This window comes from Manis pentadactyla, chromosome 14, assembly GCF_030020395.1.
Source record: "Manis pentadactyla isolate mManPen7 chromosome 14, mManPen7.hap1, whole genome shotgun sequence".
NCBI lineage: Eukaryota > Metazoa > Chordata > Mammalia > Pholidota > Manidae > Manis > Manis pentadactyla.
The window spans coordinates 21,436,099-21,463,670 of NC_080032.1; the positions used below are offsets into that span (position 1 = coordinate 21,436,099).

Below are 27,572 nucleotides of genomic sequence, written 5' to 3' on the forward strand. Positions count from 1 at the left end.
TAAGAAGGATGAGTATTAACTCTTCTTTAAATGTTCAGTAGAATTTAGCTATGAAGCCATGTGGTGCTCAACTTTGGTTTGTTGAGAGTTTTTTGATTAACATTTCAATTTCATTGCTGGTAATCAGTCTGTTCAGATTTTGTTTCTTTCTGGGTCAATATCAGAAGGTTATATTTTTCTAGGAATTTGTCCAATTTTTCTAGATTGTCCAATTTATTGGCATATAATTTTACAGTTTTCTCTAATAATTTTTTACATTTCTGTGGTATCCCTTGTGACTATTCCTTCTTCATTTCTGGTTTTACTTATTTGTGTACTCTCTCTTTTTTCTTGATAAGTTAGGCCAGGGTTTATTTATTTTGTTTATTTTCTCAAAGAACCACCTCTTAGTTTCATTGATTTTTTTGTAGTGTATTGTTATTCTCTGTTTTATTTATTCTGCTCTGATCTTTAGTATGTCCCTCCTACTAACTTTGGGTTTCATTTGTTCGACTTTTTCTTCTTTCTTTAATTGTGAGTATATACTGTTTATTTGGGATTGTTCTTGTTTTTGAGGTAGGTCTGTATTGCTGTGTGCCTCCCTCTTAGAACTGCCTTTCAGAATCCCACAGATTTGGGGGTGTTGGATATTTGTTTTCATTTGTCTCGTGTTGCTTGGTTTCTGTTTTAATTTGTTCATTGATCCATTGATTATTTAGAAGCATGTTGTTTAGATTCCATTTATTTGTAGGCTTTTTTGCTTTGTTTAATTTATTTCTAGTTTCATACCATTGTTATCTGAGAAGCTGCTTAATACAATGTAATCCTTTTGAATTTATTGAGGTTCACTTTGTGTGTAGTATGTGATCTATTCTGGAGAACATTCCATGTCTGTTACATCTATCTGATCAAATGTGTTGTTTAGTTCCTGTTTGCTCATTTATTTTCTGTCAGGTTCATCTGTCTATTGATGTGAGTGACATGTTAAAAAGTCTCTTAAAATATAGGTGTTGCAATCTATTTCCCCTTTTAATTTTCTTAGTATTTGTTTTACATATTTAGATGCACCATTTGGGTGCATAGATATTTATAATGGTTATATCCTTTTGTTGGACTGATCTCTTTTATCATTATTGTCTCTTGTTACTTTCTTTATTTTGAAATCTCTTTTGTCTGATACAAGTACTGCTTTTGTTTCTCCCTATAATTTGCATTAAATATCTTTTTTCCATCTCTTCAGTTTTAGTCTGTATATGTCTTTGGGTCTGAAATGAGTCTCTTATAGACAGCATATAGATGTGTCTTGTTTCATTATACATTCTGCTTCTCTGTGTCTTTTGATTGGTGCATTCAGTCCATTTATCTTTATGGTCATTATTGATAGGTATGTACTTACTGCCATTTTATTAATTGTTTTCTGGTTGTTTTTATATCTCCTCTCTTTTCCTTTCTACCTCTCTTTTACTTTTCCCTTGTTATTTGATGGTTTTCTTTAGGGTTGTGATTGGATTTCTCTTTTTTAATTTTTTGTGTATCTTTTATAGGCTTTAGGTTTGTGCTTACCATAAGATTCAAGCATAGCTTCCTCACTATATAACAGTCTGTATTAAGTTGATGTATGCTCTACTTAAACAAAATCTTAAACTACTTCTTTTTGAGGTTAACATCCAAAATATATAAAGAACTCACAGGCCTTAACACCCAAAAAGCAAATAACCCTATTAAAAAATGGGTGGAGGATATGAACAGACAATTCTCCAAAGAAGAAATTCAGATGGCCAACAGGCACATGAAAAGATGCTCCATATCACTAATCATCAGGGAAATGCAAATTAAAACTGCAATAAGATATTACCTCACACCAGTTAGGATGGCCAACATCAAAAAGACTAGGAACAACAAATGCTGGAGAGGATACGGAGAAAGGGGAACCCTCCTACAGTGCTGGTAGGAATGTAAACTAGTTTAACCATTGTGAAAAGCAATATAGAGCTTCCTGAAAAAGCTAAAAATAGAAATACCTTTTGACCCGGGAATCCCATGCCTAGGAATTTACCCAAAGAAAACAACTCAGATTCAAAAAGATATATGCACCCCTATATTTATCACAGCACTATTTACAATAGCCAAGATATGGAAGCAACCTAAGTGTCCATCCGTAGATGAATGGATAAAGAAGATGTGGTACATATACACAATGGAATACTATTCAGCCATAAGAAAGAAACAAATCCTACCATTTGCAACAACATGGATGGAGCTAGAGGGTATTATGCTCAGTGAAATAAGTCAGGCAGAGAAAGACAAATACCAAATGATTTCCCTCATTTGTGGAGTTTAATAACGAAGCAAAACTGAAGGAACAAAATAGCAGCAGACTCACAGACTCCAAGAAGGGACTGGTGGTTACAAAAGGGGTGGGGTGGGGGAGGGGAGGGAGGGAGAAGGAGATTGTGGGTTATCATGATTGGTGCACATGGTGTGTGTGGGGTCACAGGGATGACAGTGTAGCCCAGAGAAGACAAAGTAGGGACTCTGTGGCATCTTACTACGCTGATGGACAGTGACTGCAATGGGATATGGAGGAGGACTCGATAATAAGGGTGAATGTAATAACCACATTGTTTTTCTTGTGAAACCTTCATAAGTGTGTGTATCAAAAACAATTATGACTCTCGAGGGTATTCCTAGGGGATTCAAGATGGTGGGGTGAGAGGTGAGACAGAGAATTCCTCCCAAAACCACAAATAGTATGAAAATATAGTTAATTGCTACAACTAACCCTAAAACAGCAACAAGAAAGAAGGCTGAACCAGGCTGCATGCAGACCTCACGAACACAGGGTAATGTACAAAAGCCTTTATCAGGCGGGACCCAAGCCCTTCCCCCATCCCAGTTCACCGGCGGGAGGAAGAGAAACGGAGCTGCTAGTGGGTGGAAGCCTAGAACTGCTGAACACCGAGCCCTGGAGTTCTGCTTTGGGAGCAGAAACCTACGCGGTGTGATGCTCTGGACGTTGGGGAACTCAGACAGGTGGAGTGCTTGAGAGACAAATTGTGGCCATTTGTGGAGGAGGGGATCCACACCCGGCCGCTCTGGAGCAAAGGAAAGGCAGGCGGTTTGAGAAGCTTCCTAGCAGTGAGAGGGCTGCTGAAGGAGTGGGCTTTGCACGGAGCTTGCTGCATGGGGGAGGGGAGAGCTGGACAAGGTTGCCTGGGTGCGATCTGCCCAGCTGGTTGGGAACTTTGAGGAGCTTCAGGTGCCCCATCCCCCTGGCTGCCTACTCAGCTCCAAGGCCCCCACTGTGACATGCAGCCTGCTGCACGTCCCTCCTAGCTTGCTGACACCGGTCTACAAACCGGCAATCACTGCACTGGCATCAGGCCAGCCAGAAGGAGGCTCAGCCTACAACAGCTGTCAATGCAAAGCACAGAGGCTTATCTGTGTGCTCGGCCTGCTGGGTCTGACACTTGAGATAGGCACTGCAGACGGGAATCAGGAAACAGATCTTTCCTACCCCCAGGCACCAGCTCCACTCCCCTACAACCCCCAACCTCACTCTAGGGGCTGAGCAGCTCCAGAGACTGGAGCTTCTGGGCACTAGTGGGCACCACACAGAAATATGAAACATCAAAAGAACATGGTTCAGACCAAAATCTCACAAACCCCAGAAAAAGGGCCTAATGAAACTGAACTCACCAGTCTGCCTGAAAGAGAGTTCAAAATAAAAATCATAAACATGCTTATGGACATACAGAAAAATATTCAAGAACTCAGGAACAAATTTAAGTCAGAGATTCAATCATTAAGAAATTCCATATCTGAAATGAAACATACAATGGAGGGATTTAAAAGCAGATCAGATGAAGTAGAAGAGATGGTAAATGGAATATAAATTAGAGAAGAAGAATACAAAGAAGCTGAGGCACAAAGAGAAAAAAGAATCTCTAAGAATGAAAGAATATTGCGAGAACTGGGTGACCAATCCAAATGGAACAATATTCGTATTATAGGGGTACCAGAAGAAAAAGAGAGAGAAAAAGGGATAGAAAGTGTCATTGAGGAAGTAATTACTGAAAACTTCCCCAATCGGGGGAAGGAGATAGTCTCTCAAGCCATGGAGGTGCACAGATCTCCCAACACAAGGGACCCAAGGAAGACATCAAGACATATAATAGTTTAAATGGCAAAGATTAAGGATAAAGGCAGACTTTTAAAAGCAGCTAGAGAGAGAAAAAAGATCACATGCAAAGGAAAACCTATCAGGCTATCAGACTTCTTAACAGAAACCTTACAGGCCAGAAGGGAGTAGCAGGATGTATTTAATGCAATGGAGCAGAAGGGCCTTGAACCAAGATTACTTTATCCAGCAAGACTATCATTTAAATTTGAAGGAGGGATTAAACAATTCTGAGATAAGAAAAAGTTGAGAGAATTTACCTCCCACAAACCACCTCTACAGTGCATTTTGGAGGGACTCCTATAGATGGAAGTATTCCTAAGGCTAAATAGATGTCACCCAAAGGATAGACAAAGAGCAGAGAAAATGATTCATAACATACAAAGAATGGAGGAGGAAGAAAAAAGAAAGAAGAACAAGAACCTTCAGGTTGTGTTTATAATAGCACATGAAGCGAGTTAAATTAGACTGTTAGCTAGTAAGGGAATTACTCTTGAACCTTTGATAACCACAAGTCTAAAGCCTGCAATGGCAATAAGTACATATCTGTCGATAACCACCCTAAATGTAAATGGTCTGAATGCACCAATCAAAAGACAGAGAGTCACTGAATGGATCAAAAAACAAGACCTGTCTATATGCTGTCTACAAGAGACTCACTTCAAACCCAGAGATATACACAGACTGAAAGTAAAGGGATGGAAAAAAATATTTCATGCAACTAATAGGGAGAAGAAGCAGGAGTTGCAGTACTTGTATCAGACAAAATAGACTTCAAAACAAAGAAAGTCACAAGAGACAAAGAAGGACATTACATAATGATAAAGGGGTCAGTCCAACAAGAGAATATAACTATTATAAATATCTATGCACCCAACACAGGATCACCTACATATGTGAAAGAAATCTAACAGAATTAAAGGGGGAAATAGAATGCAATGCATTCATTTTAGGAGACTTCAACACACCACTCACTCCAAAGGACAGATCAACCAGACAGAAAATAAGTAAAGAGACAGAGGCACTAAACAACTTATTGGAACAGATAGACCTAATGGACATCTACAGAACACTCCATCCAAAAGCAACAGGATACACATTCTTCTCAAATGCACATGGAACATTTTCAAGAATAGATTATGTACTAAGCCACAAAAAGAGCCTCAGTAAATTCAAAAAGATTGAAATTGTACCAACCAGCTTCTCAGATGACAAAGGTATGAAACTAGAAATAAATTACACAAAGAAAATGAAAAAGCCCCAAAACACATGGAGGCTTAATAACATGCTCCTAAATAATCAATAGATCAATGACCAAATAAAAACAGAGATAAAGCAATATATGCAGACAGATAACAACAATAATTCAACAACACAAAATCTGTGGGATGCAGCGAGGGTCATGCTAAGAGGGAGATATATTGCAATACAGGCGTACCTCAGGAAAGAAGAACAATCCCAAATAAGCAGTCTAAACTCACAATTAATGAAACTAGAAAAGAAAGAACAAATGAGGCCCAAAGTCAGTAAAAGGAGGGACATAATTAAGATTAAAGCAGAAATAAATAAAATTGAGAAGAATAAAACAATAGAAAGAATCAATGAAAGCATGAGCTGGTTCTTTGAGAAAATAAACAAAATAGATAACCCCCTAACCAGGCTAATCAAGAAAAAAAGAGAGTCTACACCCATAAACAGAATTGGAAATGAGACAAGAAAAATCATGACGGACACCACAGAAATACAAAGAATCATGAGAGAATACTATAAAAAATTATATGGTAACAAACTGGATAATCTAGAAGAAATGGACAACTTTCTAGAAAAATACAACTTTCCAAAGCTGACCCAGGAAGAAACAGAAAATATGAATAGACCAATTACCAGCAAAGAAATTGAACTGGTAATAAAAAAAACTACCTGAGAAGAAAACTCGTCAACCAGATGGTTTCACTGCTGAATTTTATCAAACATTCAGTGAAGACCTAATATTCATCCTCCTTAATGTTTTCCAAAATTAGAAGAGGAGGGAATACTCCCAAACTCATTCTCCAAGGCCAACATCACTCTAATACCAAAACCAGGCAAAGACACCACAAAAAAAGAAAATTACAGACCAATATCCCTGATGAACATCAATGCAAAAATACGCAACAAAATATTAGCAAACCGAATTCAAATATACATCAAAAAGTTCATCCATCATGCTCAAGTGGGATTCATCCCAGGGATGCAAGGATGGTACAACATTCGAAAATCCATCAACATCATCCACTACATCAACAAAAAGAAAGACAAAAACCACATGATCATCTCCATAGATGCTGAAAAAGCATTTGACAAAATTCAACATCCATTCATGATAAAAACTCTCAACAAAATGGGTATAGAGGGGAAGTACCTCAACATAATATAGGCCATATAAGACAAACCCACAGCCAACATTATACTTAACAGTGAGAAGCTGAAAGCTTTTCCTTTAAGATCGGGAACAAGACAAGGATGCACACTCTCCCCACTTTTATTCAACATAGTTCTGGAGGTCCTAGCCACAGCAATCAGACAACACAAAGAAATAAAAGGCGTCCAGATTGGCAAGGAAGAAGTCAAACGGTCCCTATTTGCAGATGACATGATATTATACATAAAAAACCCTAAAGAATCCACTCCAAAACTATAGATCTCATATGTGAATTCAGCAAAGTTGCAGGATACAAAATTAATACAGAGAAATCTGTTGCATTCCTATACACTAATGATGAACTAGCAGAAAGAGAAATCAGGAAAACAATTTCCATTCATAATTGCATCAAAAAGAATAAAATACCTAGGAATAAACCTAACCAAGGAAGTGAAATACCTATACCCTGTAAACTATGGGACACTCTTAGGAGAAATTAAAGAGGACACTAATAAATGGAAATTCATCCCATGCTCTTGGCTAGGAAGAATTAATATTGTCAAAATGGCCATCCTGCCTAAAGCAATCTACAGATTCAATGCAATTTCTATCAAAATACCTACAGCATTCTTCAATGAACTAGAGAAAATAGTTCTAAAATTCATATGGAAACACAAAAGACCCCGAATAGCCAAAGCGATCCTGAGAAGGAAGAATAAAGCAGGGGAGATTATGCTCCCTGACTTCAAGCTCTACTATAAAGCCACAGTAATCAAGACAATTTGGTACTGGCACAAGAACAGACCCATAGACCAGTGGAAGAGACTAGAGAGTCCAGATATAAACCCAAGCATATATGGTCAATTAATATATTATAAACGAGCCATGGATATACAATGGAGAAATGAGAACCTCTTCAACAGCTGGTGTTGGCAAAACTGGACAGCTACATGCAAGAGAATGAAACTGGATTATTGTCTAACCCCATACACAAAAGTAAACTCAAAATGGATCAAATGTAAGTCATAAAAGCATAAAACTCTTAGAAAAAAATAAAGGCAAAAATCTTTTGGACATAAACATGAGCAACATCTTCATGAACATATCTCCCTGGGCAAGGGAAACAAAAGCAAAAATGAACAAGTGGGACTGTATGAAACTAAAAAGCTTCTGTACAGCAAAGGACACCATCAGTAAAACAAAAAGGCATCCTACAGTTTGGGAGAATATATTTGTAAATGACATATCTGATAAGGGGTTAACATCCAAAATATATAAAGAACTCAGATGCCTCAACACCCAAAAAGCAAATAACCCAATTAACAAATGGACAGAGTATATGAAGAGACAGTTCTCCAAAGAAGAAATTCAGATGGCCAACAGACACATGAAAAGATGCTCCACATCACTAATCATCAGGGAAATGCATATTAAAACCACAATGAGATATCACCTCACACCAGTTAGGATGGCCAACATCCAAAAGACAAACAACAACAAATGTTGGCAAGGATGTGGAGAAAGTGGAACCCTCCTACACTGCTGGTGGGAATGTAAACTAGTTCAACCATTGTGGAAAGCATTATGGAGGTTCCTCAAAAAACTCAAAATAGTAATACCATTTGACCCAGGAATTCCAGTCTTAAGAATTAGCCTTAAGAAGCAATAGCTCAGTATGAAAAAGACATATGCACTCCTATGTTTATCGCAGCACTATGTACAATAGCCAAGAAATGGAAGCAACCTAAGTGTCCATCAGTAGATGAATGGGTAAAGAAGATATGGTGCATATATACAATGGAATATTATTCAGCCATAAGAAGAAAACAAATCCTACCATTTGCAACAACATGGATGGAGCTAGAAGGTATTACGCTCAGTGAAATAAGCCAGGCGGAGAAAGACAAGTATCAAATGATTTTACTCATCTGTGGACTTTAAGAGCAAAGAAGAAACTGCAGGAACAAAGCAGCAGGAGACTCACAGAACCCAAGAATGGACTGACAGTTACCAAAGGGAAAGGCACTGGGGAGGATGGGTGGGAAGGGAGGGATAAGGGGGAAAACGGGGCATTATGATTAGCACACATAATGTAGGGGGGTGGGGACATAGGGAAGGCAATACATACAGAGAAGACAAGTAATGATACTATAGCATCTTACTATGCTGATGGACAGTGACTGTAATGGGGTATATGGGGGGGACTTGATAATAGGGGGAATCTAGTAACCATAATGCTGTTCAAGTAATTGTACATTAATGGTATCAAAATTTTAAAAAATTTAGACTCATAAAAAAATAAAACCACTTCTTTTCTTCTTCCTCCACACTCTTGTTGTCATAATCTGCTCTTTTTGTGCATCATTTGACTGATTTTATATGTATTTCATTTTACTACTTTTTTGTTTTGTTTTTATACTGGCTTGGTAATTAATTGATCTACTACGTTTACTGTGGGTTTATTTTCACTGGCGAAAACTATTTAGCACTAGGAACATTTCCATCTACGGAAGTGCGTTTAACATATTCTGTAATGGTGGTTTAGTGGTTATAAATTCTTTGAGACTTTGTTTATCCAAAAAGTGTTTAATCTCTGTTTCAAATTAGAGTGACGATGTTGCTGGGTAGAGGATTCTTGGTTGAAGGTCCTTCTGTTTCAGTACATTAATTATTTCATGTCACTCCCTTCTGGTCTGTAAAGTTTCTGCTGAGAAATGTGCTGGTAGCCTGATGGGGTTTCCCTTATAAGCAACCTTTTCTCTCTCCCTGGCTGTTTTCAATACTCTCTCCTTAACCTTAATCTTTAGCATTTTAATTATTATATCTTGGTGTTTTCTTCCTAGGGTTCCTTTTGTTAGGGGTTCTCTGTGCTTCCATGACCTAAGTGTCTATTTCCTTCCCTAGATTGGGGGAGTTTTCAACAACTATTTCCTCAAAGAGACTTTGTATCCCTTTGTCTCTCTCTTCTCCTTCAGGTAACCCTATTATGTGAATATTGTTACATTTGGAGTTGTCACACAGCTCTCTTAGCATCCCTCCTTCCTAGAGATTCTTTTTTCTCTGTCCCTCAGCCTCAAAGTGTTCCTGTTTTCTAATTTCCATCTCATTATCTCCTCTACTTGCATCAATCTCTTACACATTCCTTCCATTATATATTTCATTTTAGTTACTGTATTCTTTAGCTCTGAAATGGCTGTTTTTCAGCTCTTCTCTCTCTTTGTTGAAGCCCTTCTGGAAATTGTCAATACTTTTCCACAGGTCAGTGAATATAAATATGACTGTTACTTTGAAATCTTTATCAAAATGATTCATTTTCTCCATTTAATTTCAACCTTTTTCTGGTATCTCATCATGAACTTTTGTTTGGATCATACTCCTCTGCCTCCGCTTTTTGCCAGAGTTTCTGTGTTTCTTCCTTTGTATTGGATGGATCTGGTATGCTTCCTGGTGTAGAGAGTAATGGCTTTATGAAGAAGGTTTCCTCTGGTGCCCAGAAGGTCTTTGGTGCCCAAAAGACCATTTACTCTTAAACACCTCATTCTCCTTTGTGGTGGAGTCCAGATGATGTTGGTGGGGTATGGGTGGGGCTATCTTTCTGACTATCTGCCAGCAGTGGTCTATTTCAGTCTTCTGCAGCTGGCAGTTTGCCATAGCCAGCCCTTTGTGATCATAGCAGTGGCTTCTACTGTGTTTGTTGTGGGCAGACCACCCTCTGCCTGCCCTGTGGCAATGGTGGGACTGCTGGCTTAATAGGGTAGGCAGGGCAGTCTTATGGCTCTGGGGTAGGTGCATGGTGGCAGCCAGTTGCTCGGTTGCACAGTGGTGGCTAGTGGCATAGTACCAGATTTGTGTGCAGCAGCAGTGAGGTGCATGGTGGCAGGCATGTGGCAGTCGACTATTGTGCTTGCAAGTCATGTGGCAGCAGGGTGCCCAGATGTGGGGCAGTGGCAGTGGGCAGTGTGGGCACAGGGTCAGCATAGTGCATGGCACTGGGCTGGCTAACTTTGAGGAGTAAAGAACACTGGGAGCTGACCCTTGCAGGAGCTTTTCTAATTGGGCTGAGAGAGGGCCGAGAAAGCTGGGTAAGCCTCCTTGTGCCTGCCAGGCAGCAAAGTCTAAAGCTGCTGGGCTGAGTGGGTGGGTACACTGATGGTGCACAGGGAAGCACCTTGGGGCTGAGCCACCAGTGAAGAGGATGGAGCTTTGGAGCTCTGGAGAGTGCCTGACCTGTTGGGATGAGGGAGGGCTGGGGCACTGTTGTCCACCCACCCTTCTTCCTGTGGAGAGAGATCCATCCAACCCCGGCCCTTCTGACACCCCTCCTGCTGCTGGAACATCTCTCAACCTGCTGCCTCTGTGTTGGGTTTCAGCAGGACCGGTGGAGCATACCTGTCTTCCACAAGCAGATGCAGTCTCAGACTCCTAGAGGAGTCTGACTCTCCCTGGACTCTCAACTCTCAACTCTCCCTGTTGTCCAGCCCCGCTAATCACCACAACCCAATGCATTGTGGACTTGAGTTTCCAGAGCAGATCTCCATGGCCAGGTGTTAAGTGTTTCTGAGTGCCTATCCCCTCCCTGCTCCATTCCTCTTCCTCCCACCTGTTGGCTGGGATCGGGAGGGACTTAGATCCTGCTCTATGGAAGTTCTACCACTTTACCCTTCCTCGTGTGGTCTTCTCTTCTTCACCAGGTGTAGATGGTCTGTTCTGCAGTCTTCAGGTCATTTTCAGGTTTAGTTGTATTTCCTGTAGTTGCTTCCTGTTTGTGTGTGCGTGAGGAGGTTTCTGCTTTGCCCTCTTACACCACCATCTTTTTTCACCCTCCCCACAATTTGTTTGTTCTAATCAATTTTATTGATGGTCTTTTGTACATACAATACAATTGGCTCATTTTAAGTACGCAATTTATTAAGTTTTGAGAAATCTGTATAGTTGTGTATCCACTTTTGTGCTCAAGATATTAAACATTTTCATCACCTAGAAAGACTTTTTAGTAACACTTTGTAGTCAATTTCCCTGTCCTACTCCTGGCACCAATCAATAAACTGCTTTCTGTCTCCATAGATTAGTTTGCCTTTCTAGAAGTTAATATAAATGGAACTAATATAATATATATTCTTTCTGTCCAACTCCTTTTGCTCAACGTAAAGTTTTTGAGATTCTTTGTTGTTGTATGTAACACTAGTTTGTTATTTTTATTGCTGAATAATATTCCTCTGAGTGGCTATACCACAATTTCATTATTCTTTTATCAGTTGTGGACATTTGGATTGTTTCCAGATTGTATTAAGAATGTACTTTCTGTAAATATTCATGTACATGTCTTTTTGTGAGCATATATTTTCATTTCTCTTGCTTAAATTCTAGGAATAGAATTGTTGAGTCATGTGGTGTGTTAATTTTGTAAAAAACTGTCAAACTGTTTTGAAATGAGGTTGTACCATTTTATAGTCCCACCAGCAATGTATAACTCCATTTGCTGTGCAGCCTTGCTAACACTTGGTATTTTCAGTCTTTAATTTTAGCCATTCCCCTGGCCGTGTAGTGGTATATCTTTGTGGTTTTAATTTTCATTTCCTAATAAATAATGATATTGGGCATCTTTTTGTATGCGTATTTGACATCTGGATGTCTCTAGTGAAGTGTTTGTTCAAATCATTAGTCTCTTGTCTTTACTGAGTTCTTTGTCTTCTTAGTACTGAGTTGTAAAAATTTTTTTCTATATTCTAGATACAAGTCCTTTGTTGTATATGTTTTTAAAGTATTTTCTCCCAATGTATGGTTTTCCTTTTTATTTTCTTCACAGTGTCTTTTGAAGAACAAACGTTTTTGATACTCTTGAAGTCCAGTTTAATGAATTTTAGAAAAAAATAATTCAGCTATTATGGTACTTAAGAAATCTTTATAAAATTTAATGTCATTAAGATTTCTCCTGTTTTCTTCTAGAAGATTTATAATTTTAACTCTCCCATTCACAGAAATAGAACAAACACTCCTAAAATTTGTGTGAGACCACAAAAGACCCCAAATAACCAAAGATACCTTGAGAAAAAAAACAAAGCTAGAGGCATCATGCTCCCTGATTTTAATCTATATTACCAGGCTATAGTAATTAAAACAATATGTTACTGGCACAAAAGCAGACACATATATCAATGGAACAGTACAGAGCAACCAGAAATAAACCCACACTTACATGGTCAATAACTATAGGACAAAGGAGGCAAGAATATACAATGGGAAAAAGACACACTCTTCAATAAATGGTGTTGGGAAAACTGAACAGCTACATGCAAAAGCATGAAACTCAGCCACTTTCTTACCCCATACACAAAAATAAACTCAAAATGGGTTAAAGACCTAAATATAGGACCTGAAAACACAAAATTCTTAATAGAAAGCATAGGCAGTAAACTCTTAGGCATTGGCCTTAGCAACATTTTTCTGGATATTGCTCCTCAGGCAAGGGGGAAACAGAAGCAAAGTAGACATTTGAGACTACATCAAACCAAAAAGCTTTTGCACAGCTAAGGAAACCATCAACAAAACAAAAAAGCAACCTCTAAGTGGGAGATTTTTGCAAATGATGTATCAGATAAAAGGTTAATATCCAAAGTATATAAAGAACTCATACAGCTCACCACCAGAAATACCTAAATAACCTAATTAAAAATGGGCAGAGGATCTTAATAGACATTTTCCATAGAAGATGGCCAACAGACACATGAAAATATGCTCAACATCACTTATCATGAGGGAAATGCAAATCAAAACCACAATGAGGTATCACATAATACCAGTCAGAATAGCTGTTATCAAAAAGACAATAAATTAACATCTGCTGGTGAGAATGTCAAGAAAAGAGAATGCTTGTGCCTTGTTGGTGGGAATGTAAATTGGTGCAACCACTATGGAAAACAGTATTAAGGTTCATTAAAAATTAAAAATGGTAATACCATATGATCCAGAAATTGCACTTCTGGGTATTTATCCAAAGAAAATGAAAACACTAACTTGAAAATAATATACACCTATGTTTATTTCAATAGCCAAGATAGGGAAGCAACCTAAGTGTCCATCAATAGATGAATGGATAAAGATGTTGTATATATACACATGGAATATTACTTAGCCATAAAAAGAATGATATCTTGTCATTCTTAACAACATGGTTAGACCTAGAATACATATTATGCTATGTGAAATAAGAGCAAGACAAATACATATGAGTCCACTTATACATGGAATATCAAAAAAACAAAATAAATTCTCAAACAAACAAAAAACAGTACAAAAAATAAACTAGGGGTTGCCAGAGGAGATCAACATGGGAGATAGACAAAATGGGTAAAGGGGACTTAGAGATACAAACTTCCAATTATAAAATAAGTCATGTACAGCATAGGATGAAATAGTATAACAAGTATAGTCAGTAAAAATATGTAAAATAAAATACAAAAAGATATCCTTGTGAAAGTGGAATAGTTGGGTGAGGTGAGGTGGATAATGCTGTGGTTCCTCTGAACAATCAAAAGGATAAAATAAGGAATATGGGACATATTTTAGGTAGGCCTGGATAGAATTCCAAAAACTTGGCCCAGTTTTGCATAGTATACACACTAGATAGTAAGTTACTAATTACTAATAGACCATAGATAGGAATCCTATAATCAAAATAATGAAATAAATTGAAGGAAGTCAGAGTGAGACAGTTATGATGGAGTGTTTTGATTTTCACCTAGATACTCTACATTTCCTCATTTCTCTACACCATCAATTACATCTGGTATCTGTACAAAGAAATGAGGGTGAAACACAACCAGAGTGGACAGAGCACATTTCCACTGGTAAGTTTTATTTAGAGTTAATAGTTGAAAGTAGTTTGCTAAAACTAACCTATATATCCTCTGCACTGGTGAATTCATGGAGTTAATAAAAGAAAAACTGTGTTTTCACAGAGTTTCCATTCTGCTGCCTGGTTCCATTCAGGAAGCAGTCCATCAGTATTGCTAGAATAAAGAAAAAGCTTTTGGAGAAGAGTCAGGGAAACTGCTTGGCCTGCTAATATTGGAAAGGGAGGGTTAGTTCTGCTCTGCTGTATTTCTTCACTATGTGTGGGTAACAGATACTGGCTTGCAGAAAGGCAGTGGAATTAGTGTTTAGTAATTAGAAAGCAAGATGGATCCAAAGAGCAGTTGTCTTCCCTTTTGTGGTTCACAAGGAGTTTTGGGCACTGTCTAGCATTGCAATTCTGAAAGAGAGAAGACTAAGTCAGTACATCTGGATTTTTCTTTGTATATTCATATTTTACATGTCACATAATTCACCTATTTCAAGTACAATTTAGATAAACTTACTAGGTTGTACGATCATCATCATAAATCAATTTCAGATTATTTTCTTCACCTGAGTAAAATCTTTCATGCTCATTTCCTGTTAATCACCTTCCTACCTGCTGCAGTAGGTAACCACTAGTCTGTTTTCTGTCTCTAGATTTTCCTTTTCTGGACATTTCATATCAATGAAATCATACAGTATATAGTCTCTTGTGTCTGATTTATTTCACTTACTATAATGCATTTGAAGTTCATCCATCATAGCATGTATCAAGTAATTCATTTTTATTGCTGAATAGTATTCCATTATATAGTACTTTTAGTTTTTTATTTCTGATTATTTCACTATATAAATAAGTGATCTTGGCAGAAGACATTTTTATGATGTTAGCAATTTTCACTTCTTTAAATTTCTTTATATGTTTTAATTCTGTTATACATATCTTAGCAAATATTGTAGTCTTCTTATTTCTGCAGTATCCGTTCTGTTGTGGTTTTCTGAAGCAGAATTTCTAAGGGCACCATGGAGTAAATGAATCTGGAAAGTCTCCCAGCATATCTTTTCTAGAGTCTACAGATCAGTTCTACAATAAATGAAAGTAGTATATTGTCATGCACATGAAACTTAGTATTTGTTAAATGAATAAATGGTACCATAGCATTGTAATAGAAGATTTGAAGGTGAATCTAATCTGTCTTCCAAACTCACTTTTGTCTTTTATCTCCTGTATGACCTTGTGTCTAATTTATTTCACTTAGCATTATACATTATCTCCCTTTCTTGTGCCTTAATTTTTCATCATAAAATGAAATATAGGTCTATGTGACTTTAATGTCCCTTTCAGCTCTAAAATGCTGTATTCTTAAGTCCTCATCTGACTGTCTTCTTAAAAAGATAATCTTGCTTTTCTCTAGCCTTGTTCTACGTACACACTGTTGGAGAAGGTCAGATACACAGAATTCATTTAGAGGTTTTTTTTTTCCTTCTTCTGCTGTAAGGAGATAGAGCATTGAGGAAATCATTGATGAATTAATAAGAAGAGACCCCTTAATTAGCATCCTGGACAAGACCTTGGAGTCTATACAAGCACTGTGCAGTAGAATTTTCTGCAGTAAGGAGAATATTTTATGTACTGTCCTGTTCAGTAGCCACTAGCCATATGTGACTAATGAGCAGTTGAAATGTGGCTGGTGTGACTGAGGAACTGAATTTACTTTAAACTTGTATAGACTCTCAGCTCCTGCAATTTAGTAATGACTCATGGCTATATATCCTTTTACATGTTTGTCTATAATCCTAGAATCCTAGAGCTGGAAGATACTGGAAAGAAACATTTAGTTCATTTCCCTCCCTTAAGGCAGATGAGTGTCAGAAAAGTTTGACAGCCTTATAAGAGGTAGTATCTCAAGTTTTTATTTATTCATTTGCTCACAAGTAAAGAGACTGGCATTTGGGAGAGGTTATTTGGCCACAGAGTCATTCCCTAAAGAAGTTGCCATGATGAGACCAGAATTCAAGGACAGGAAAAACAGGGGAATATTTTTCTGAGGTTTGGGCTCCTGACAGAAGAAATTTCAATCTTTGAAGGAAAAGGGAGGAGAAACATAAGATTAACTTTCATATATGGTATTCTGCTCCCTGTGCATGCAAGTACATATACTGTGCTTCTCTTTATAACCCATGCTATGACACTAGTTCCAAGAAGACAAACACTAGCCTGAAAATTTAACCCCACTGCCTATTTTTCTGTCATTTGCTATTATACCAGGAGTCCTGAAGATTTTTTTCATTTTTGAGTTCCTTTAAATACTCTAGCAAGACTTCTGCCCTACCCTATTATCGGGAAGCTTTTTATTAGACATTCATTGATAGCCAGGGAAGAGTAAGAATCAAACACAGGTTAGATAGCCACCTGATGGACAGAGGATAGACTAAAAAGAGAAGGAATATGGGTGGGAGGAGTTACCAAGAATTAATTTTACTTATTTCCCATTTTACCTAAATCATTTGCTATTCCTGATCCAAAGTTCTTAAGGCAAACAACTACCCATCTCTTATTATTCATTAGTTGCTCACTTAATGCTTATGCATCCCTAACATGTCATTCTAGAATATAATATGATCTGTATCTTTAGAAAAAGGCTTTTTTTCTATTCTTTTATCTCTTTAAGGTGTTCTGTTTAAAATCTGTCACCATATACTTCTAGGGGTATGGACTATTCTTCTGTAAGTTGTTTTACAGTGTCTAACACAACTAGGGATTTTTTTCAATGTTCTTTCTTCTGGAGTCTAAGAAGTCTACATCCAAAGGGCTTATTTGACTCTGGACTATTACACTTTTTGCTGGTCATCTTATAGACTCTCACTCTACCCACAAGGTCTGAAAAGTCCACACATCCTGGGATCTAAAAGAGAAAAGGATTGAACTATTTCAGAAGATGGAGGATTACTGCATGATTTCATATTTGCCTTTCCTCTTAAAGATAATTTATGGTATCCAAATTTTATCCTAAGCTACTTCCTGAAGGCTTTCTTTGTGGCAGTTTTGTTGTACTTTTTAGATTATAGTGATAAAGATAAAACTCTCCTATTTCCAATGCTAAGGAATTACGTATTGAATTTTATAGCAAACGTTAGTTGATGGAAGCAAGCTGAATCTTGGGAACTTCTGTTCTATCAAGTTGTAAATTAAGACCTGGTATTTATTATAATCTGATTGGAAATATCTTAAGACATTACCTATATTTATTCTTTTCATAGGTTATAGATTATACTTGTCGAGTTGGCCCAATAGCCATTGTTTTTTCAAGGTAAGATTTTTGCTTTCCTTCCTAGCAAGAAGGTGTAGACTCTCCTTATTCTGAGGTCCAGGTGGGAATAAATAGGACAGATCCCTTTATTTTCATTGAGTCTGTCACTACAAGGTCCTCATAGAGCCTTACTGAGTGGAAAGCAAAAAATACATGATCATTGATTCCATTGTTCAGGATACAGTAGGCAAGCAGTTTGAAGTTACCAATTGGGCTTTCAGCTCCAATTCTACCATCAATTCTATATGACTTTCAACAAATAGTTCTCTTTATGTCATTGGACTTCTAATTCCCTTTCATATATCATAAAGAGTTGTAACAGATAGCTTTCAAGATCTCATCCACCTTTATAATATTGGATGAAACTTACAACTATTTAAACACAGTAAGGGTCTGGATCTCACCTAAAGTGGTGGTTCCACTGAGTTGGTTTTAGACTTTTTAAAAATAGACTGGATCTATTCCTCTTACAGGGAGCTGTCTCTATTTAGTTGGATAAATAATTCTTTATTTAAAGGTATTCTTTGGAAAAGCTCCCAGGAAAAGGCTGATAAGCATGAAGTTATTCCTGGTCACTACGGAAAGTGAGCACAGAATTCCTTGGTAGATTTTTACTCTTTCTGTGACCCACTTGGAATTTTATCTGACCATACAACTTCCAGACACTCCTCATGAAACCCTGTTAGGGTTTTAACCTAGGTATAATATGCATTTCCCATTACACTTCTCCAGGAATTAGAATATTTAAGCTTTTTGAGATATTTTTCTTGAAGAAATTAAATTTATGTATTTTTGGAGAGTGATGGGATGATGGAGTTGGGAGAGGAACACAGAATATTTTACAAGGGGGAAAGGGCATAAAAAATTTGGAATATTAGGGTGATACGTTTTTTTCTTTTCCCTCCCAGCCTGATACCTGTGCTTTTGATGATTCCTGTATTCTGTTTGGGCAATGCTAGGGAATGTTTCTGCAACTTCAGCCAGAGCCACAGGTAGCTAAGAACTAAATCTATCATTTTCATGGTTGATTACAATTCTTTTTTGTAAATAGAGGTGGAAGACTTTCTACATACATTCCAGTCACAGTGTTTGTATTTGAAATGGACTATGGAACAAGGTGTAGTCAAGACTAAAAATACAAAAGTATAAATAAATTGCAAAATAAGTGGAGAATAATGTGTCTATGAGAAGGAACAAAGTCTTATGGGCAAAGGATAGCAAAATGATAAGTAAAATTGCATACTCATTAATTTTTGTTGCACTGAATGGGTATCTCTCTAACGTTCTATGTGTAGCAGTACTCCTGTCCCTTGATTCTCTTCCTAGGTGTATCCTGATGCACTCACCACCATCAGCCATGGCTGAACTCCTGCCTTTTGCCAACATATCAGTCTGTAGCACACTTTACTTTTATCAGCTCACAACTTTCCTGGCCAGCTTTCTACTCAGCCTCTTCATCATCGCGGTATGATGCTTTTATGGAAAGAGAGGGTATTGGGAGGGATGGTATTATGGAAAGAGAGGGTATTCCCAGGGCCTGGGAAAGACAGGATAGAGAGGCACTTACTGAAGTCCTAGAACTTTGGATAGTGGATAGGAGATACTGACAGTTTAATTACTACCTGTTTTTTGGACTTCCCAGAATGAAATGATGCATGGTGAAAAGAGCCTGTATTAATTATGTAAGAATTATGTATCAGTCTAGAATTAATATATGTGTCTGTGGATCCTCATGGAGGACTAGATCAGAAAACTAGTCTGTATTAAGGATGTCCTTTTTACAAGATGATTCTCTGGAACCTAGTACTTGTGCTTTAATATCCCAAATAATGAAAGATTTTTCTCAATACTTTATTAGCTATAAATTTGCATTTATGCTATTGCTAACTGGGGTTAAGGTGCTAAGTGGCTCAGGCACTTATTAAATACTCATTTGACACCATCAGACTGATGTACAGTTAAAATGATCAGCCATGGAGCAATACACTATATATTATTTATACATATACATACATTATTACAATTTTTATACTGCCTAGTACAAAATTAGTAAGCAAGCAAATATGCTATTTTTATTTACCATATCTACTTTTCAGTATCATTGTCTTCTTTCTTCATATGCTAGTTCAGGAATTAAAAACTATCTGCCTATAGACCAAATTAATACCACAAATATGTTTTGTTTTGCTAGCTCAGTTAGCACATGTAAATCAAAAGTAATTGTGGAGAACTTCCTTTGGCAATTCAAAAATAATTTATCGAGATAGCTTAGCTCAAATCAGCAACTTTGTAAAGAGTTCCCAATGACTAGTTTATACTAAAATAGCTTTGATATTTATATTAAAGTTATACAAAATAGTTTATATTAAAATAGGTTTACATTTAGACCAGATTGACAAGAGACAGGTCTCCCAAAGCCTGGCATCCTGGGGAGCCCTGTTTGTTTCTTCAGAATAACAGAGGCTTCAGTGGGCATTCAGAATCAGGATCCTGATTCTTTTTTACCATATATTTTTAATTGAAGTATAGTTGATACATAATATTATATTGGTTTCAAGTATAAAACATAATGATTTGACAGTTATATACATTATTAAGTGCTCATCCCAACTAGTATAGTTAGTATCTGTTAACATAGAAAGATGACACAGAAATATTGGCTATATTCTCTATGCTGTACTTTCATCCCTGTGACTAATTGATACTATGATTGAGATTGTATGCCTCTTTATCCCCTTCACCTATTTCACCCTCCCACCCCAACTCCACCCCCATGGTAACCAACAGTTACTTCTCAGTATCTATGAGTCTACTGTTATTTTATTCATATTTTGTTTTGTTTAGTTTTTAGATTTCACATATAAGTGAAGTCATATGGTATCTGTCTTTCTTCGCCTGGCTTATTTCGCTTAGTAAAATATCCATGTTGTCACAAATGGTAGGAATTCTTTCTTTTTTATGGCTGAATAATAGTCCATTGTGTATATGTACCACATCTTCTTTATCTATTCATCTATTGATGGACACTTAGGTTGCTTCCAAATCTTGGCTATTGTAAATAATGTGGTGATAAACATAGAGATGCATGTGTCTTTTTGAATCAGGGATTTTGTTTTCTTCAGGGAAATTCCTGGAAGTGGGATCACTGGGCCATATGATATTTCTATTTTTAGCTTTTGAAGCACCTCCATACTGCTTTCCACAGTGGTTGCACCAGTTTACATTCCCACCAACAGTGTAGAAGTATTATCTTTTCTCCACATGCTCATCAACACTTGTTATTTCTTGTCTTTTGGGTGCTGGCCTTTCAATCTGCTGTGAGGTGATACCTCATTGTGGTTTTGATTCACATTTCCTTGATGATTAGCGATGTGGATCATCTTTTCATGTGCCTGTTGAGTATCCATATTTCTTCATTGAAGAAATGTCTGTTCAGGTCCTCTGCCCATATTTTAATTGGGTTAATAGTTCTTTTGGTGTTGAGTTGTATGAGTTCCTTATTTATTTTGGATGGTAACCCCTTATCAGATAAGTCATTTGTGAATATATTCTCCCATACTGTAGGTTGCCTTTCCATTCTGTTGATGGTTTCCTTTCCTGTACAGAGGTGTTTTACTTTGGTGTAGTTCCACTTGTTCATTTTTTATTTTGCTTCCCTTACCCAGGGAGATATGTCCAGAAACAAAATGTTTATGCTCATATTAAGAGATTTTTGCTTATGTTTTCTTCTAAGAATTTTATGGTTTCATGTCTTACATTCAGGTCTTTGGTCCATTTAGAGTTTACTTTTGAACATGGGTTTAGACAGTAATACAGTTTCATTCTCTTGCATGTAGCTGTCCAGTTTTCCCAACACCAGTTATTGAAGAGGCTGTCTTTTCCCCATTGTATATTCATGGCTCCTTTATTGTATATTAATTGACCATGTATCTGTGGGTTTATATCCAGGCTCTCTATTCTGTTACACTGATTTATAGGTCTGTTCTTGTGCCAGTACCATACTGTTTTGATTATTGTAACTCTGTAGTACAGCTTTGTCAGCAATCATGATACCCCAGCTTTGTTCTTCTCTCTCAGGATTGTTTGGCTATTCGAGATCTTTTGTGGTTCCATACAAATTTTAGGATTATTTGTTCTAGTTCATTGAACAATGCTGTTGGTATTTTGATAGGAATTACATTGAATCTGTTAATTGCTTTGGGCAAGATGGCCATTTTGACAATATTAACTCTTCTTATCCATGAGCATGGGATAGATTTCCATTTATTTGTGTCTTTTTAATTTATTTCATAAGTGTCTTACAGTTTTCAGAGTATAGGTCTTTGACCCTCTTAGTTAGGCTTATTCATAAGTATTTATTCTTTTAGATCAGGTATAAGTGGAATTGTTTTCCTCATTTCTCCTTCTGCCAGTTCATTGTTAGTATATAGGAACATAGATTTCTGTATACTGATTTTGTATCCTATGACTTTTCTGAATCCATTTATTCTAACAGTTTTTTGGTGGAGTCCTTAGGGTTTTCTAAATATAGTATCATGTCATCTGTAAATAGTGACAGTTTAACTTCTTCCTTACCAATTGGATACATTTTATCTCTGATTCTCTTTTAATCAACCAATGGTTAACTGATTCTACTAGACATATTCTCAAATTCAAGCCTCCTTTTAAAAAAATTTTATGTTGTTTTTTATTGATGTATTGTTGATATACAATCTTATATTGGTCTCAAGTGTACAACAAAGGTTCAATAGCCACCCATATTATCAAATCCTCACCCCACCAGTGCAGCCACTATCCATCAACATAGGAAGATGGTCCAGAATCATTGACTATATTCTTTATGTTGTACTATCCCCATGACCAACTTATATTATAACTGAGAACTTTTGTGCCCCTTTATCCCCCTCACTCTACCCATCTAACCACCACAACCCCTCCCACATGGTTAACCACCAGTCACTTCTCAGTGTCTGTAAGTCTACTGCTATTTTGTCCATTTTGTTTTGTTTTTAGATTCTACAAATAAGTGAAATCATAAGATATCTGTCTTTCTCTGCCTGGCTTATTTCACATATCATAATACCCTGTAGGTCCATCCATGTGGTTGCAATTCTTATTGTGTTTATGTACATCTTTATCCATTCATCTATTGAGGGACACTTAGATTGCTTTGGCTTTTGTAAATAATGCAGCAGTAAACATAGGGGTGCATCTATCTTTTTGAATCAGGAATTTTGTTTTCTTTAGGTAAATTCCTGGAAGTGGAAATACTGGGTCATATGGTATTTCTATTGTTTATTTTTTGAGGACCCTTCATACTGCTTTCCACAGTGGCCATACCAATTTATATTCACACCAGCAGTGTAAGAGCATTCCCTTTTCTCCACATCCTTGCCAACACTTGTTTTTCCTTGTCTTTTGTTTGGATGGTAGCCATTCTAACTGGTGTGAGGTGGTATCACACTGTGGTTTTGATTTGTATATCCCTGATGATTAGCAATGTGGAACATCTTTTCATTTGCCTTTTTCAAGACTCCTTTTGATTCCCCTGTCTGTGGGGGAAGGAAACTACATGGCTAAACTTACATAATTGGTTTATTAATTTAGAGAGTGGATCTGGATTATTAGGGAAAAGCTTTAGATTTGGTCAGATTTGTCACCAAAATTATGACCTAATTTACTCTCCAGAAAAAGCATATTGGAAAAACTGATTAATATTTCTTTCATTAGCCTGACTTTACTCAGAGAACCTCCACATAGAAGGGAAAAATAGATTCTAAGGGCAAGAAGAGACTTCCTAAAAATTATTTTTGCATAGAGTTGGGAATTTAATCTTATCCATGGTGCTAAAGTATTTATTTTTTAAGTTATTAAGCATATAACACTTTCTAACACAATCTCTAATAAAGTATTTTTAAAGAGAATCTGGTTAGATCTAATTACTAACTTTCCACGCATATTGTGATTAGCCTCAATGAGAAAAAAAGCCTGAGATTGATGTAAGGTTCATGTATTGAACATAGTAACCCTAAGGCTGGCTAAATATCTGTCCATTTCCCTTGCCAAACAGAAGTTCACTCTGAAGATAATATTCTCTAAGTTTAAAAAGCCTCATATCAGATAGTGAAGACAGAAAAATGGTCTTTCTTACTGTCAGATACTAAGAGAAAGATCCCTCTAAAATGATAGGAGGCTAGACCTAGGAAGTTTTATTAAGCCTTAGGAAAAGTACTCACTGCTATACCCATGTTTAGGTCTTACTCATCCAAGCCCAGACACTGTACAAGAAGTTTCTGAAATCGACGGGCTTTCTGGGGAGTGAACAGTGGGCAGTGATTTATATTATGGAGCAGCGAGTGTGCTTCTACCCAGTGGCCTTCTTTTGCTGCTGGGGCCCAGGTGGGTATCTTAATGGAAAGAGCTGGGCAATGAAGAGGGCAACTGTTGGGTTCTGATAAAGCAAAGTGGTCTCACTCAGATGGATGACTGCATGTTCCTGTCCAGCTTGTACAATTTATATTGGTCCCGCCCATATTTCCAGTTTTTTCCAATTCTCCTTAACTTCTTATGTTTTAGGAGTTAAGATAATTAGACATGACATGCAGCCTGACATAAGAGGAAATGTCCTGACAGAACTCAGAGATATTAACACCTGCCCTTCCTACTATACAAAGTATTATTAAGATTAGGTAATGTTTATAAAAAAGCTTGGTAAACTCTAAAATGCTAAGAAGTGTGATTTATTGTCTTCCTGTAGTATGTCTTGCCACCATTACTACACTAATAATTAGCAAAATTTAACCAATGAGGAATAGATGTTGGAGATCTGAGGCCCAGTGGTTTATATAATTGATTAATCTCCCTGTTAATCATTATGATGCCTATAACTTCCATTCTCACAATGCTTAGGCTTATATACTGAAGAGTTTTATGCTCAGGCAGCCAGGGCTTATGACACTTTGTGTTTTCACAGCTGTCATTTTGGTGATCATAAAGTTGACTAAGCCACAGGACACCAAGCTTCACCTGGCCCTCTATGTTCTCCAGGTAACACCTTCAATATCCAGCATCTCCGTTCTCACACACTCTTGTACTACTACTGCTGTTATTCACTAAGCATATTTTTCCCTCAGGGTACTTATATCTACATTACAAAAGAGGAATGTATTATTTATAGTCAGTTATGAAAAATGTGAATTTTTCCTTATAAATGAGGTAGATGCTTTTATGAAAATGCTGCTATGCATTCCACAGCATATGTATCTTCAGTCAACTTCATTTTATTGATGTGTTTTTAAGGGATGCGTAATAAAATACAAGATTCACCAGATAATGTTCACATGAAACACTGATAGTGGCTTGTTCTCTCTCATCTAGAGTGATTTGAATGAGATAAATTAGCTATTCCAGGTGAATGGGGAGGGAGAAGGAGAGAAGTGGAATGATTTTCTCTTTTTTCCTCCTTTATTAGATTTTAAAAGGCTTTTGGACTATCTAACTGTGCTGATAGGGTATTTTTCTCAAGCCGAACCTAGGAAATAGGGCAGTAAGGAGAGACATTGAAACTACTTCACTGTACTTATGTTAATACTATGAAATATGACTAACTGTTGATCACCCATAACAAGGTACAGTGTGAACAATGAGTTCAGGAAGACCTAGAAAAATGTAAAAAACTAAACCAGATCTTGATGTTTGAGAGAGAGGAAATATAACAATGCTTTGTAAGTAAGGGAAATGGGGACTATTCCCTGGATCTCTGAAAACTTGAAGGACAGGCTTCATCATCCCTTCATCTTCTCCAGGCTCTAACAGCATCATCCCAGGGTCTGCTCAACTGTGGAGTATACGGCTGGACACAGCACAGATTCTACCAAGTAAAGCAAGAGGCCCGGCATGATGCAGACACCCAGACACCATTATTATGCTCACAGAAGAGATTCTATAGCAAGACCCTAGATCCACTGGAATCTACCTTTGCTTTTACTACCAGCACCTCCACCATTCTTTGAAACTATAATACTGGAGTATCCAGGAATTGGAATTATTCCACACTAATGGATTGGGAGGTATTAAGATACAACATTTAAGTCTTTCCCAACCATGCCTTAAACTGTGGAAGTGAAAGTGAATATAATGTCATGGTTAGTAGCTATTCTAGGTGAATTGGGCAGGATCTCTGTTATTCTCAGATTCACTCGTGATTCTTAAAGTCTTTGTTCAGAGAGATGAGGTCACTTTCCATCTTAAGAGATAGACTAATATTACCTTGGTGAATATTAGATTTGTATAAGTCTCTTCTAGAAAAAAAATAAATTCCAGGTTATTTCCAGGCTCTCTACTCCATTGTTGTGGGTGAAGTAGGGTGGCATTCCTCAACTTGCTCAGATCTTGCCATTGCTTTTACTCTGTCTGATGATGGACAAGGGAAGTCCTAGGTTTCTCTTCTTTGAAGAGTTTTGGAAAATCAGAAGAAGCAAGAACAACTGTCAAAAACGGACAAAAAATTAACTAGTCTTCTTTATGTTCAGTGCTGTTTTTGTCTCTTGACAATAGGGACCATTCTGCTCTAGAAATTAAGGCCAATCTTTTGAAGTCACAGGGGATGATAACAGTTAATAGAAAACAGGACTAAAAGGAACTGTAAGAATCAAGAACTCTCAACTCTCATTTCCAAGCAGAAGTACAAGGTAGGTTTCATAGTGCCTGGATATAGAATTGGGTTAAACTATATGAACTTGCCATTTTGAAGATGGTCCAATTTAATCAGTTTTACATAGTTCAGCTTAGCAGTAAGCACTAAATATATGTTTATAGAATAAATAAATAAACAAGTGAATGAATGACTAATAAGTAGAATTTGAACCTTTTAGGAAAGATTCCCAGACTGCAGAGCCTCATTCTTAGGTAAGAATGTCTAATCTGTTTTTCCTCTTTAATCACATAATAAGTAATATTTTATCTCTCCAGTTATATTAGGAACTAGCCCAGTCTCAGGCCTCAGGGCATCAGATACAATAATGACAAAATGAAGGGGAAAGCCAAATGGACAAAGTGAATGGAATGATAATCAGCTAAAACATCTGGAATTAATAACCAGATGCTTCTAACCTGATAAATTCCCTTGGTCTGTCCAAGGCAAAATTGTTAAGATTAGAGGAAATTGAGAGTAGATTATAATGAGGAATTAGACAGGATACTCTGAAAAGTTAAGTTAGAGAGATCTTTCCAAAGGAGCTTTCTATAGACATGAGGGAGTTCAGTAATAGTTCTTTAGATTTTAGGCCATGCGCTTCAGCTTTACTGTGGAGGGTAACCTGCACTCGTTCTGTCAAGATCACATCCTGAGGCCTCTCACTGCCTCAAAGGTCTGAAGACCTAATTTCTAGGTAGCACAGAACATGAAAGATTGCCTCACCTAGGGAGCTGCTTCAACTTCTTTTAACTTAAAATAAGCATTTAGCATATAAAAAGACAGATGGAAGCAAGGAAGAATTGTCATTTTCATAGACCTTGAGGGACAGCAGAACTAGTGAGTTTAATTAAAATGTCCTTTCAGTATCTCTTCATTTTTGGCATTATTGCCAAAAGGTAATTAATTTTTAAGTGTTTATCAGGTTTGTTCATTTTGCTTCTTTGATGAATTTTTGCAATGACACAGGTCTTAGATCTTCTTTGGATGTAGGCAGAAAGTAGGAACGAGAAATAATAAAAGGCTAGGCAAGACCCAGGTTAAGATTATCAGCTTTTCATCATACAGAAGGAACACATGGATCTGGGTCACCATTCAGACTGCCTCTATAATCCTTAAATTCCACATGTAAGAGGAGCATAGACATATATATACAATGGCAGTTCTTAAAAT

The 27,572-nt window shown here is 37.1% G+C and overlaps 1 protein-coding gene across 5 annotated transcripts in view; it reads left to right on the forward strand.

The window, feature by feature from the left end:
- The window catches only part of TMEM116 (transmembrane protein 116), a 73,294-nt gene extending 47,259 nt beyond the window's left edge, over positions 1–26,035 (forward strand). For 4 of the 5 annotated variants that reach the window (XM_036929210.2, XM_036929213.2, XM_036929208.2 and 1 more), the window contains 7 exons: positions 14,303–14,407; positions 17,658–17,707; positions 18,616–18,699; positions 19,034–19,172; positions 23,962–24,106; positions 24,681–24,754; positions 25,513–26,035. In XM_036929210.2, the coding sequence (XP_036785105.1) occupies positions 14,303–14,407; positions 17,658–17,707; positions 18,616–18,699; positions 19,034–19,172; positions 23,962–24,106; positions 24,681–24,754; positions 25,513–25,719 (804 nt within the window). In that variant the 3' untranslated portion in view covers positions 25,720–26,035. The remainder of the gene's footprint in view (positions 1–14,302; positions 14,408–17,657; positions 17,708–18,615; positions 18,700–19,033; positions 19,173–23,961; positions 24,107–24,680; positions 24,755–25,512) is intronic. The other variant, XM_036929211.2, reaches the window with a different exon arrangement.
- The last annotated feature ends 1,537 nt before the right edge of the window (positions 26,036–27,572 follow it).